We start from the raw sequence: 13,666 nt of genomic DNA on the forward strand, positions 1-13,666 counted from the left end.
AGCCTGATGAGGTATACTCCAGGTTATTGAGAGAGGCAAGTGAAAAGATTGCTGGGACCTTGATCAGTATCTTTGCATTCTCTCTAGCCACAAACAAGTTCCCAAGGACTGGTGAGTAGCTAATGGTGTTCCATTGTTCAAGAACGGAACCAAGGATAATTCTAAAAGCTATAGTCTCATGTCTGTGGTAGGGAAAAGAATTCCTATGGAAAGGATTTATGAGCATTTGGAAAACCCCGGTCTAATTATGGAAAGCCAGCATGCCATTGTAGAGCAGGTCGTGTCTTATTAACTTGATTGAGTTTTTTGACAAGGTGATGAGGGTGATTTAAGGTAGCGATGTGGATGTTGGCTACATAGATTTTAATAAGGGTTTTGACAAAGTCCCTCATGGGAGGCTCATCCAGAAGATTAACATATATGGGATCCATGGTAAATTGGTCATTTGGATTCAGAACTGACTTGCCTATAGAAGACAGAGGGTAGTTGTCAAAGGGACTTATTTTAGCGGAGGTCTGTGATTAACGGTGTTCCACTGGGACCTGTACTAGGACCTTTACTGTTTGTGATGTATAATGTAAAAGACTGGTAAAGAACGCAGCAGGATATAGATCAGCTATGGGCAGTTGCAATTATCTACTGCCTCAAGTTCACAAGGTGCTTAGAAATGGAGGTATTTCCCATGTACTGAATTCCTTTAAGAGAAAATTCTCAAATGTTTAAAACCATCTTGTATGATCATATAGATGACTATAATGTTCAAAGCAAGGCATCATGAATATATTCTGGAGGTTTCCAAAAGTCTGTGGGTGTTGTAGATCAACATTTGATTTTTAAATTGAGCTTGATAGATTGGTTATCCAAGGAGTGAAATAATGTAGAAATAAGGTAAATAAATGAACTCAAGATTCAACTGAAAAGGAGGAAGACGCAGGGCTGAACCAGCTCCTGCTTGGTTTAAGGGCTGCTGCTCACCGTCATCCTGTCACTTACCACTGTGCTGATCTTCTTTTTCCCATCTGTTGCCCGCAGGAGACACTTGTTATCAGCAGGTTCAAAATTGTCAGGGTTCCCTTTCCGCGGAACTGGCTTTGTCCGACCATCATCTGCAGGAAGGGAAGCATTAATACCTGTCATTTCTCTTCAATTCACATACCTCATGATTTATAACCCTCTCTACCCGCTTCCAGCCCAACGATCTCAAATTTCAGAGTTCCTACAACAATAGACACCGTGTTCTGCTTTCATTTGCCCCACCACAGGCAGCTATAGTATCAGCTATCTCGGCCCCAAGCTCTGGGATTACCTTAATTATATATCCTAATAATTTCCTTTATAGATGGATGTAAAAAGTTTGGGCACATTGTGAAAGGTGCTACACAAGCAAGACTTTGACTAACCTCTGAACTCTACCCAAAAGGATAATGCCAACAGGTAACAGGGGAGTCGCAGGACCACCACTCACATTTCAGACATCCCGATACGAGGTACAACAGTAGAGCAGTGACTAAACACAATAAAAGCCCAGGGTGTGCAAGAGATCCAGATGGAACACCAAGTACCGGCAGTACAATGCTTTGGAAATCATCTCTGTCTGTCACCCAATTTACAGTTGGCAGATGTCATCTCAAATGCAAAATATGAGCTTCTGAAGGAAATCCTAAATTCATCTTAAGAGTCACAGTCAAGTAGTCTTCAAGATTGCGAAGAATTTGTTCAGTTCTAGGAGTTGCCAGAGAAAGGGATGGAGTTGATGGGTAGGGACTGAGGTTGTAGTGGGGCCTCTGATCATTCAGTCCTAGGTGTCAGACAATTTAGACACTGGAAGGTAATCGTGGGTAAAGCTAGTACATCTGCATATATGTGCAAACTCATTGCTGATAAACCACATGACCAGGAAATTAACTACAAAAGATAAACGGGGGCAATTAAAGTTAGATCCTTAAGAAACACAGGAGGAAATGCTAAAGTGATACTACTAGTGATTCTGATTAGAATTGGAAAGATTAGAATGAATGCTGGGACAGGCAGTCATACCCATATGATGATGGCAGGGAGTATTAGGGATTACTTCAATTGTTCCTAAAATCAAAGGTTTACTTCCACTCTGTTCCAAATTGACTGACAGTTCAATTTGGAATCTAGAAACATTGGAGGGAGATTTTCAGACAACATTAAAAAAAAATCTCCAAACTGTTTGAGAAGTCCAAAGAGAATAAACCTTCACAATCAGGTAGAATGTCATTAAAGCTTTGAAGAGAGCTGAACATTTTGCTGACAATCAACACAGGTTGCACGCTTAATCCACTGCTCTACTCTCTCTACACTCATGTCTGTGTGGCTAGGCATGGCTCAAACGCCATCGATAAATTCACCAACGACAAAACTGCAGTTGACAGATCTCAAATGGTATAGGAGTGAGAGATTGGTTCGGATGAGTGGTATTGGAACAACAACCTTACTCTCAACATTGGTGAGACCAGGGAGAGGAAATTGGGAGAACAGACCAGTCCTCAAAGGGTCAGCAGTGGAAAGGGTAAGCAGCTTCCTGGGTGTCAAAATACCTTATCCTGAGCCCAACATGTAATTACAAGGAAGGCACGGCAGTGGCTAAATTTCATTAGAAGTTTGAGGAGATTTGATATGTCACCAAAAGACTTTTGCACCTTTCTACAGATGTACAGTAGTGAGCATTCTAACTGGCTGCATCACCATTGGAGGATCAAGAAAAGCTGCAGCGGGTTGAATACTCATCATGATCACTAAACTCCCTACCATCGAGGACAAGCTCAAAAGGCAATGCAAGAAGCTGGCATCCATCATTAAGGACCCTCACCATGCAGGACATGCTTCTTCTCATTACTACAATCAGAGAGTACGTACAGGAGCCTAAAGACACACTCAACATTTTAGGAATATCTTCTTCCCCCCCCCCAACATCAGATTTCTGAATGGTCCATGAACATCAGCTCACTATTTCTGCTTTTTCACACTACATTTTTATGTACTGTATGTTTCTTATTGTAACTTGTAACTATAATATACACTTCCAATTTCTTATATGCCATGAACTGTACTGCTGCTGCAAAACAACAAATTTCATGACATATGTCATGATAACAAACCCGATTCTGAGCTCTTCAACATTTTGACAGGATTGGAAACCTGATGGAGGAACTGAAACAAGGAGCCTGGGAACAAATTTAAGAGGTTTAATCACTTAGGTAGATTTGGAGATTGGCAGCAGACGCCACAGAGGGAAAACCCAATAGATTTTTTTTGCAGGAATGGAGAAATTGACATCAAATTTGAAAGAGGGAGGCTTAACATGAGGATAGTGATGAATCAACAAACCCTTGGTTTAACGTTTTATATGAAGGACAACACAGCACAGTCCCAGCAAGGCGTTGGAAGCCTGGATTGAAGTCTGAATTACCTTAAAAACCAATGATGCTGCTAACTCACAGAATTCAACAGCTATGCCAGTTATCAGTGAATGCCGGGCCAACCAAAATGTTTATTAGCAGAGATTTGTTGGAAAAAGATGTGCAATCAATACATGAAATTTTTATTTCTTCAATCACAAGATGTGGATGTTATTGACAATTATTATGTATCTCAAACCTCTGCAGAATTGTGTAGGCTATTAAACCTACAACAATGGTTTGATTCTAGAGTCATCTCCAGTCGTGTGGCAAAATTGAAATATACTGGGAAGTATATTCCCCCACCACCCACGACATGCTCTCTTCTCGCTGCTGCCATCAGGAAGAAGGTACAAGTGCCTCAGGACTTGCAACACCAGATTCAGGACTATTTACTATCCCTCAACCATTAGGCCCTCAAACCAAAAGGTATAACTTCACTTCAAAGGTTAATTTATCAAAGTATACAACTTGAAATTTCTCTTCTCTGGGTAGCCATGAAACCAAGAAAGAAAGACAGCACGATCATCAACCCGCAAAACCTCCCCTCCCCACACAAAAAATGAACAAAAACAGAATAGGCATATTGACACCCCCCCCAAATCCCCCTCCCACACACAAAAATCCCCTAGTTGGGTGTTCTATCAATGATTCTGTTATAGTTATTATTCTAATATTATATTATATTATATTATTCTATTATAAATTTACTTTAAACTTTGAACCAGATATTGCTTTAGAAACTTCCAAGTTTAAAATTACTGAGAGTAACATTTACAAAGCAAAAGCTTTAAATACTTGAACTTAACGATCAGCTGCCATGGCTAGATTCAAACATTCAACGGATCATAAAATCCATCTACTAGTTCAGTGCAGCCCACAGTGCTACTCTACCCATACACTTGGGATGAACATCAGGTATTACCTCACTAAATACAAGCAGCTTGGGTCACTAGGTGACACCTATATTTCCCGAACAAAGCAAGAACAGGCATACTTTGATACTTACATTTCTTCATGGTGAGATAAATGCTTCCTGAGGTTCGGCATTTCTGGAAAAGCCTTGTTAGCTCTGTCAGGAACTGTAAGAGGAACAAAACCCAGTCAGCACACCACACACACAGACACAGATAGTTGGACTGTGCCCAATCAGTAAACTGGAGCACCGGAACAATTTCAATTAGGTAAGCAGCTGAAGATTGAGAAAAGCAGCACTTTCAGTAGTTTTTGAAGACGGACAGCTCCCATTCAATAAACAGGATTTATTAGAAAGGGCAAATAAAAATAAGGCAGGGGCAAGCAGAATGGCCAGTGCTGGAGTAGCTTTGGCAAGGTAAGTATCTGGCAGGTTTCTTTTTCTTCTTTCCTTGTCTGTTAGGGCACACTTAGTGCACAGAGAATGGCTCCAGGAGCTGTTTTGTTCTGGGTGTGCAATGTGGGAATTCTGAGAGACCCCCAGCCTCCAGATAGCCGCATCTGCACCAGGTGCACTGAGCTGTAGCTCCTCAGAGACCGTGTTAAGTAACTGGAGCAGCAGCTCAATGACCTTCGGCTCATATGGGAGACTGAGGAAGTGATAGTTAGGAACTACAGGGAGGTGATCACTCTTACCTTTCAGGAGGCAGGTGACTGTCAAAAGAGGGAAGGGAATAGGCAGCCAGTGCACAGTACACCTGTGGCCATTCCCCTCAATATTAAGTACAACACTCTGGATAATGTTGAGGGGGACGACCTACCGTTGGGGGGGGGGGGGGGGGGAAGAAGGGACGAGATAGCTGGAGTGACTGGCCTTTGGCACTGGGTCTGGTGCTGTGGTTCAGAAGAGAAGAGAGGTGAAGAGGACTGCTGTGGTGATAGGAGATTCCATGGTTAGAGGAATAGACATGAGGGTCTGTGGGGGTGAGTGAGAAACCCGGATGGTATGTTGGCTTCCAGGAACCAGGGATGTCTCAGATTGGGTCTACAGCGGAGGTCCTGAAAAGATATTTTACGGAGCTAGGTAGAAAGCTAAATAGCAGGACCTCCAGGGTAATAATTTCTGCATCATTGCCTGTGCCAAGTGCCAGTGAGAGTAAGAATAGAATGATAAGGCAGATGAATGCGTAGCTGAGGAACTGGTGCAGGGGGTAGGGATTCAGAATTCTGGATCATTGGGATCTCCTCTGGGGAAGATACGGCTTATACAAAAGGGATGGGTTACACCTGAACCAGAGGGGGACCAAAATCCTTGTGGGCAGGTTTTTTTAGAGCTGTTCTGGAGAGTTTAAACTAATTTGGGAAGGAGATAGGAACTTGAGTGATAGGGCTGGGGATGGGTAGTTGGTTTACAGACAGAGGAAGGATGTAGTGAGATTGCTAGCAAGGAGAGGCTGATGAGAGGGCAAAATTGCAGTCAACGAGGTGAGTTGCAATGTGAAAATGGGACAAAAATCGAAGAAGGTGAGGAATATAGGACTGAAGGGGTTATATCTGAATGCAGACATATACAGAATAAGGTAGATGATCTTGGAGCAGTCACAAATTGGCATGTATGATGTGGGCAACAATCTGTGGCTGAAAAGGTTACAGCTGGGAGCTTAACGTTTGTAGTGAAAGGACAGGTAGGTAGGCAGAGAGAATAGGGTGGCTCTGTTGGTAAAAAAAAATGAAATCAAATTATAGGTAGAGCTAAGAAACTGCAAGGGGATAAAACCCTGATGGAGTTGTATACACACCTCTGAATGGTAGCAAAGACGCAGTCTACAAATTACATTGGGAGATAAAAAATGCATTTGCCAAAAGGGCAATGTTACAATAGTCATGGGGGATTTCAACATGCAGATAGACTGGGGGAAAAGAAGAGGTTGGTGCTGGATTCCAGGAGGGGGAATTTAGAGTGCCTATGAGATGGATTTTTGGAGCAGTTCATGGTTGAGCCCACTAGGGAATCAGCTATTCTGCATTGAGTGTTGTGCAATGAACCAGAATTGATAAGAATGCTCAAGGTAAAAGAACCCTTAGGGGCAAGTGATCGTAATATGATCGAATTCACCCTGAAATTTGCGAAGAAGCTATTACAGCGGAGAAAATGGAATTACAGAGGCATGAGAAAGGAGTTGACCAAAATTGATTGGAAGAATGCATTAGCAGGAATGATGGCAGAGCAGCAATTTCTGGAGTTTCTGGGAGCAATTCAGAAGGCGTAGGTTAGACACATCCCAAGGAAGTATTCTAAAGACAGGATGACACAGCCGTGGCTGACAAGAGAAGTCAAAGCCAACATAAAAGCCAAAGAGAAGGCATATACAGTGGTGCTAGAAAGCTCACGAACCTTGTAGAATTTTCTCTACTTCTGCATAAATGACCTAAAATGTGATCGTAAAACTAGATAAAGAGAACCCAATTAAATCAATAACACAAAAAACATTATACTTGTTCATTTCTTTATTTGAGAAAAATGATCCAACATTACATGCATTTGTTGGAAAAAGTATGCAAACCTTTGCTTTCAGTAACTGGTGTGAGCCCCTTGTACAGCAACAATTTCAGCCAAATATTTCCAGTAACTGTTGATCAGTCCTGCATGTCAGCTTGGAGGAATTTTAGGCCATTCCTCCTTACAAAACTGCTTCAGCTCAGGGATGTTGGTGGACTTCTTTGCATGAACTGCTTGCTTCAGGTCCTTCCACAACACTTCTATAGGATTAAGGTCAAGACTTTGACTCAGCCATTCCAAAACACAAATTTTCTTCTTTTTAAACTGTTTTGTTTTTGATTTATGAAGGGTGATTGATAAATTCATGGCCCAAGCAAGGAGTCAATTTTAGAAAACCTAGCACATTTATTTTACAACATAGTTCCCTCCTACATTTACACACTTAGATCAGCCGTCGTGGAGCATACGGATCTTGGACCTCCAGAAAGTGTCCACAGCAGGGGTGATTGATAAGTTCATGGCCTAAGGCAGAAGGAGATGAGTTATACAGCTCTTGTTACATGCACATGCAGTTCAATTCTTTGAGTGATTATGCAGAAAGTTTGAAGTTAATAACTCATCTCCTCAATCACCCCGATGAGTTGGTGAGATCTTTGCAGGACGTCCACTCCCAGGGAGAGTAGCAACACTACTTAGTTTCCTCCATTTGTAGACAATTTCTCTTACTGTGGACTGATGAACACTCAGGTCTTTAGAAATGTTTTTGTAGCTTTCCCCAGCTTCATGCATCTCTACAATTCTTCTTCTAAGGTGCTCCGAAAGTTGCTTCGATCTAGGCATGGTGTACATAAACAAATTTTTCTTGAAAATAGCAGGCTGTCACTAACCTGACTTTGTGTCTTTTTTTTATATATACAGCAGGGCATCTCTACAATCCATACGCCCCTAATCGTATCTTATTGATTAGAACACCTGATTCCAAATAGCTTATGTAGAAGGCATTACCCCAGAGGTTCACATACTTATTCCAACAAATATGCATAATATTGGATCATTTTTCTCAATAAATAAACAAGTATAATTTTCTGTGTTATTTATTTAATTGGATTCTCTTTATCTAATTTTAGAACTTACGTGAAGATCTGATCACATTTTAGGTCGTAGAGAAATTTTAGGAACATTTTCGGAAATAAGAGAAAATTCTACAGGATTCACAAACTTTCTAGCACCACTGTAATAGAACAAAATTAGTAGGAAATTAGAGGATTGGGAAACCTTTAAAAACCAACAGACAGCAACTAAAAAATCATTTAGGTAAAGATTAAATTAGAAAGTAAGCTAGCCAATAATAAAAGGGATCCAAAAGTTTCTTCAGATACATAAAGTGTAAAAGAGAGGGAAGAGAAGATATTAGAGTGCTCAAAAATGGTGCTGTAGAGGTAGTAATGGGGGCACAAGGAAATGGCGGATTAACTGAATAGATATTTGCATCATACTTCACTGTAGAAGACGCTAGCAGTTTGATGTCAATAATTTGGATGATAGAATTGATGGCTTTATGGCCAAGTTTATGGACGATACAAAGATAGGTGGAGGGAAAGGTGGTGTTGAGGAATCAGAGGGTTCAGAAAGACTTAGGCAAAGAATGGGCAAAGAAGTGGCAGATGCAATGTAGCGTCAGGAAGAGTATGGTCATGCACTTTGGTAGAAGTAATAAAAGTGTAGGCTACTTTCTAAATGCAAAAAAATTCAAAAATCTGAGGTGTGGAGGCACTTGGGAGTCCTTGTGCAGGATTCCCTAAAGGTTAACTTGCAGGTTGAGTCAACAGTGAGGAAGGCAAATGTGATGTTAGCGTTCATTTCAAGAGGACTAGAATATAAAAGCATATAAAATATGTTGAGGCCTTATAAAGCACTGACTTGAAGTATTGTGAGCAGCTTTGGGCCCCCTATCCCAGAAAGTATGTGCTCACCTTGGAGAGGGTTCAAAGGAGGTCCATGAAAATGATTCTGGTTTTGAAAAGATTATCATATGAGGGGCGTTCGATGGCTCTGGGCCTGTCAGCAACTGGAATTTAGAACGGAGGGGAGGGGAATCTCATTGAAACATGTCGAATGTTTAAAGACTTTGATAGCACGATGTGCAGAGGATGTTTCATTTGGTGGGGGAGTCTAAGACCAGAGGACACAGCCTCATAATAGAGGGATCTCCATTTAGAATGGAGATAAGGAAGAATTTTTGAAGCACAAGGTAGTCAATCTGTGGAATTTGTTGCCACAACAGCTGTGGAAGCCAAGTCACTGGGTGTTTTTAAGGCAGGTTAGTCAAGGCATGAAGGGAGACAGGGAGAAGGCAGGAGACTGGGACTAAGGGAAACTGATCAGCCATGCTGAAATGGTGGAGCAGACTCGATGGCCCAATAGCCCTAATTCTGCCCCCATATCTTATGGTCTTTTAACACCAGAGCTGTCAACACAAAAACAAATAGATGTTGGACTGGTAAAAGGTGCAAGTTCCACAGAGGCACCATTATACATCAAGTTAAAACAGTGCACACAGTGCTGCATCATCAGTCCAGCGGTCCAAATCAGTTCTGGCTCTTAGTGCTGTGCGGAGACTGCAAGTTTTGCCTGGAACTGTGTGGCTTGCCCTGGGTGCTTCGATTTCCTTCCACATATCTGCAAGCATACACAGAGCCAGGAAAGCTGCAGCAGACCTAATGGCCATGAAAGAGTAGATTCCAGGAAAATAAGTGTGAGGGAACAACAGCCAACATAGACTCGGTGGCCCAAGTGAACTCACACACCATAAAAGAAATAAATATACACTATGACTTAGTTTCTTATTACACCACCTGCTCAGGAACTTCAACTCTGATCCCATGAGACCTACCTAGCAAGTCCTTCAACTGTTCCACTCACCTTGCTCCACTAACAGCCCATTATCCAGTGTCCCGTGTAACACAGCCCCCCATTACCTTGTGGAACTCTCCCTCTTGACCCACTATACACCACTGATGTTATCTTCTCTACATGACACACTATTATCCATTGTCTATGGGTAACCATACACTGGCCCACTGTAAACCTGTCTCAGTATAATCTTACATTGGCTCACCATTAACCACTACCCAGCACAACACCCGCAAAGACCGAGACAGATGCTGCTCCAGTGTAACCCTATCTGGGTTCATCATTATCCCACCTTCCCTTAGAGCTTCTGTTGAGCCCATGGCCCATTACCTCCTCACCTGAGGTATCCCTCTCTATGTCCAGCCACCCTATCCAAGTGTAACCTTTCCCAGACTCCAGTGCTTCCTGCGCCTAATCATCCTTACCTAGGCCATGTTAACTGCCGCCCATAAAAGTCTGCAAGTCGGTGTTACTCCCATCTTTCCCATAGTCACCCATATGGTCCGTTACTCCTACAGCAGTATAACTCTCCCTCCTGGATTCTAATACCCCTTGGTCCGGTCTAAAGCAGTCATCCCCCCAGGGTAAAGCTGCCCCAGATCCCCTGCACCTCACCGAGTCGTTTTCCAGCAGCACCATGACCAGTCCTACTCAGCCGGAAATACCCGGCTCCATCGGAAGCGCGCAATTGCGTCTGACACGTACCCCCAAATCGAGGGTTTTCATTGGTTCCTGGCCATGCGTGATGTGCGGTACCCGGCCGCGCGCCGTCTTTGCAGAGGCGGGACAAACGGATCGTGACGTGGCGTGCATGATTGGCAGCAGGGCTCGCTCCGGAGTAGAGCTGGCTCAGGCAGGCGCGGTGTGGGTGCGAAGCCTTGTCTGGTCACGTTAGGGTTGTGGATAGGGTCAAGTTAACCTCAAATATTAGTATTCGAAATGAAGGGTCCAAGTTAAAAACCTCACTTACAGATGTCGGTTGCAGTAATGTGCCCTGTGGTATGCCCTTTCTGTTAAAAATAATTAGATCAGGCACACTGTAACAAACATCCCATCCTGCAAAAACTCATTTCAGGGAGGTAGCACCCCCGGTCGACCTCCACGGGTGTATGTAATACTTTGTTTAGTGATTTTGTCTAAACTGTAAACCAAGTTATGTATATGCAGACAACGTGACATTAAAACGTACTTTTATATTGTCATGGAGTCGTTTTTTTAAATTCTCAAGTCAAGTCAAGTCACTTTTTATTAATTTCGACCATAACTGCTGGTACAGTACACAGTAAAAACGAGACATTTTTCAGGACCATGGTGCTACATGAAACACTACAAAAACTACACTGAACTACGTAAAAACAACACAGAAAAAACTACCCTAGACTGCAGACCTACCCAGGACTGCATAAAGTGCACAAAACAGTGCAGGCATTACAATAAGTAATAAACAGGACAATAGGCACAGTAGAGGGCAGTAAGTTGGTGTCAGTCCAGACTCGGTTCTATTACAACCTTAAGCAAGTCTACAGGGAGTTTGGCCTCATCACGTAGAACATCAATAGAGTGGCTCCTTAGCAGCTAACCAGCTAGTTTAAATAACGTTAGCTATGCGAATGAATGAATGACACCTGTTAAACTCACCTCAACATGTCTTTTACAGGCATTTAACCCACCATGGGCAATGGAAAAGTCACTGTTGCAAACAGTGCAGCGAGCAACACTGTCATTATTTTTGACCCCTATTAGACAGGGGTACACTTTAGTGTAGTCTGGGGTGAAGTACGTTTTATATTTTCTTTTTTTGGAATGCTCTGCCATGGCACTGCAGGACACTAAACTGAACTGATGGCCAATGAAAGAGAGAGGGAGAGAGATCGACTGTAAAGCCCGCCCACAGAGAAAACTGATAGGTCTACTTAGCACAAAGAGAGACCAATCAGGATGCTCCCTCTCGCTCTCGTTTTTCCTCTTCCTCTCAAAAATAACGATTTCTGGGATATTGTATATAATTTGTGGCCGTCAGGGAGCTGCTATCAATATGTGGGAGACTCCCGGAACTTCTGGGAGAGGTGGGATGTCTGCTATAAGCATTACACTTAGTCACTCTGTAACAAGAAGGATGTGGAGGTATTGGAGAGGATGCAGAAGAGATTCACTGTCTGGATTAGAGGCCACGTGCTAGAAGAAGAGATTGGATAAATTTGGGTGATTTTTTTCTGCAGCGATAGAGGTTGAGGGGAGACTTGATTTAAGTTTATAAGATAATGCAAGGCATAGTGTAGACAGACACAATGAGTTCTACAGATGCTGGAAATATTGAGCTGCACACTCAAAATGCAGGAGGAACTCATCAGCATCAAGAGGGCCAGAATGAGAAGGTGGGGGGGAGGGGAGGAGCACAAGCTGGCAGGTGATAAGTGAAACCAGGTGAGGTGGAGGGAGGAGGGAAGAATGATGTGAGAACTGGCAGATGGTAGGTGGAAGGGCTGCAGGAGGAATCTGAGAGGAGAGGTTAGTGGACCATGGAATAAAGGGAGGGAAGTGGGGAGGAGATGGGATGGTCATGGGAGCAGAGGAGGGGAGAGATGAGAGGGCCACCCAAACGAGAGACAACCAGACAGGGAGAGGGAGGGGAAACAGTGTGTTCTCCCCAGCAATGAAATAGTTAAAACTAGAGCTAGCTAGTTTTTAAAAGAAGAATAGTGGTGGGTGACTGGAAGGTACTACCAGGATTGTTGAGTACAGCAGAGGTGTTTAAGAAGCTCATTGAATGTTCAGAAAATGGTAGGATATGGACATTTTGTAGACAGAAGGGATTAGTTTAGTTAGGCCTTTAGCTAGTGATGCACCATCAATAACTCTAGGAGACTGGAAGTAGAGTAAATAATGATAGGCTTTTATTAACAGCGAAACGGAGCACGACCATGTTGAAGACTGAGGGAGGAGCAGTGCCCCAATCACCTTTATCCAGGGGTCTGTGGGAGGAGCCACAGGAGCAGTCAGCAGAGGGGCGTGTCCAGACAGGTATACATGGTTTACCACATTCACCCCTCCTTTTTAAAAGAGAGTCCCCACGGGGCGAAGTGACTGACAAGTATATTTACAGGTCGAGTCTATCAGGTGGTCGAGTCTGTCGCTGCGATCTACGTAGCACCGGTGGTGATTGCACCGGTGACGGTGGTTGTGCTGGCTCTGGCCTGACTTGAGGTGCCAGCACGTTAGGTGTCAGTAATCCCTCATGTGTGTGCGTGGCGCCCGGTATGGGAGTGTCGTGAGGAGTCTGTGTAGGGCTTGGCGTGCGCGGTGTCTCGTGGGTATATACATCGGTGGGTACGGGGTTCATAGTCAGCGTGGTGTGTTCGGGGTAGGGGTCTGGTGCTCCTGTGGGCGCCAGGTCGCGGATGGAGACCGTGTCCTCCTGCCCATCAGGTAAGACCATGTAGGCATACTGGGGATTCGCATGAAGTAGGTGAACCTTCTCGACCATCGGGGAGTATTTATTGCTCCTCGCGTGTTTCCGGAGCAGCACTGGCCCTGGGGACGTCAGCCAAGCTGGTAGGGTGGTCCCGGTAGTCGACTTCCTGGGAAAAGAAAAGAGTCGCTCATGAGGGGTGGCATTGGTGGACGTGCATAACAGGGAGCGGATGGAGTGGAGCGCCTCAGGGAGGACCTCCTGCCATCGAGAGACCGGCAACTCTTTGACCTAAAGGCTAAGAGTGTGGCCTTCCACACTGTGGCATTCTCCCTCTCCACCTGTCCATTGCCCCGGGGATTATAGCTCGTGGTCCTACTAGTAGCAATACCCCTAGCCAGCAGGTACTGGCGCAGCTCGTCACTCATAAACGAGGACCTTCTATCACTGTGGATATAGCAGGAATATCCAAACAGAGTGAAGAGCTGGCGCAGGGCTTTTATG

General features: G+C 43.8%; 1 protein-coding gene across 2 annotated transcripts in view; it reads right to left on the reverse strand.

Annotated features, from left to right (window-relative positions):
- Positions 1–13,666, reverse strand: part of srp14 (signal recognition particle 14) — a 45,350-nt gene that overhangs the window by 7,220 nt on the left and 24,464 nt on the right. The window contains exons 1-3 of one of the 2 annotated variants that reach the window (XM_073040272.1): positions 10,369–10,454; positions 4,435–4,507; positions 994–1,106 (exon numbers count right to left, since the gene is read on the reverse strand). In XM_073040272.1, the coding sequence (XP_072896373.1) occupies positions 994–1,106; positions 4,435–4,507; positions 10,369–10,392 (210 nt within the window). In that variant the 5' untranslated portion in view covers positions 10,393–10,454. Of the gene's footprint in view, positions 1–993; positions 1,107–4,434; positions 4,508–10,368; positions 10,455–13,666 lie in introns of those variants that run through there. The other variant, XM_073040273.1, reaches the window with a different exon arrangement.

The sequence above is a fragment of the Hemitrygon akajei genome, chromosome 3, assembly GCF_048418815.1.
Source record: "Hemitrygon akajei chromosome 3, sHemAka1.3, whole genome shotgun sequence".
Lineage (NCBI taxonomy): Eukaryota > Metazoa > Chordata > Chondrichthyes > Myliobatiformes > Dasyatidae > Hemitrygon > Hemitrygon akajei.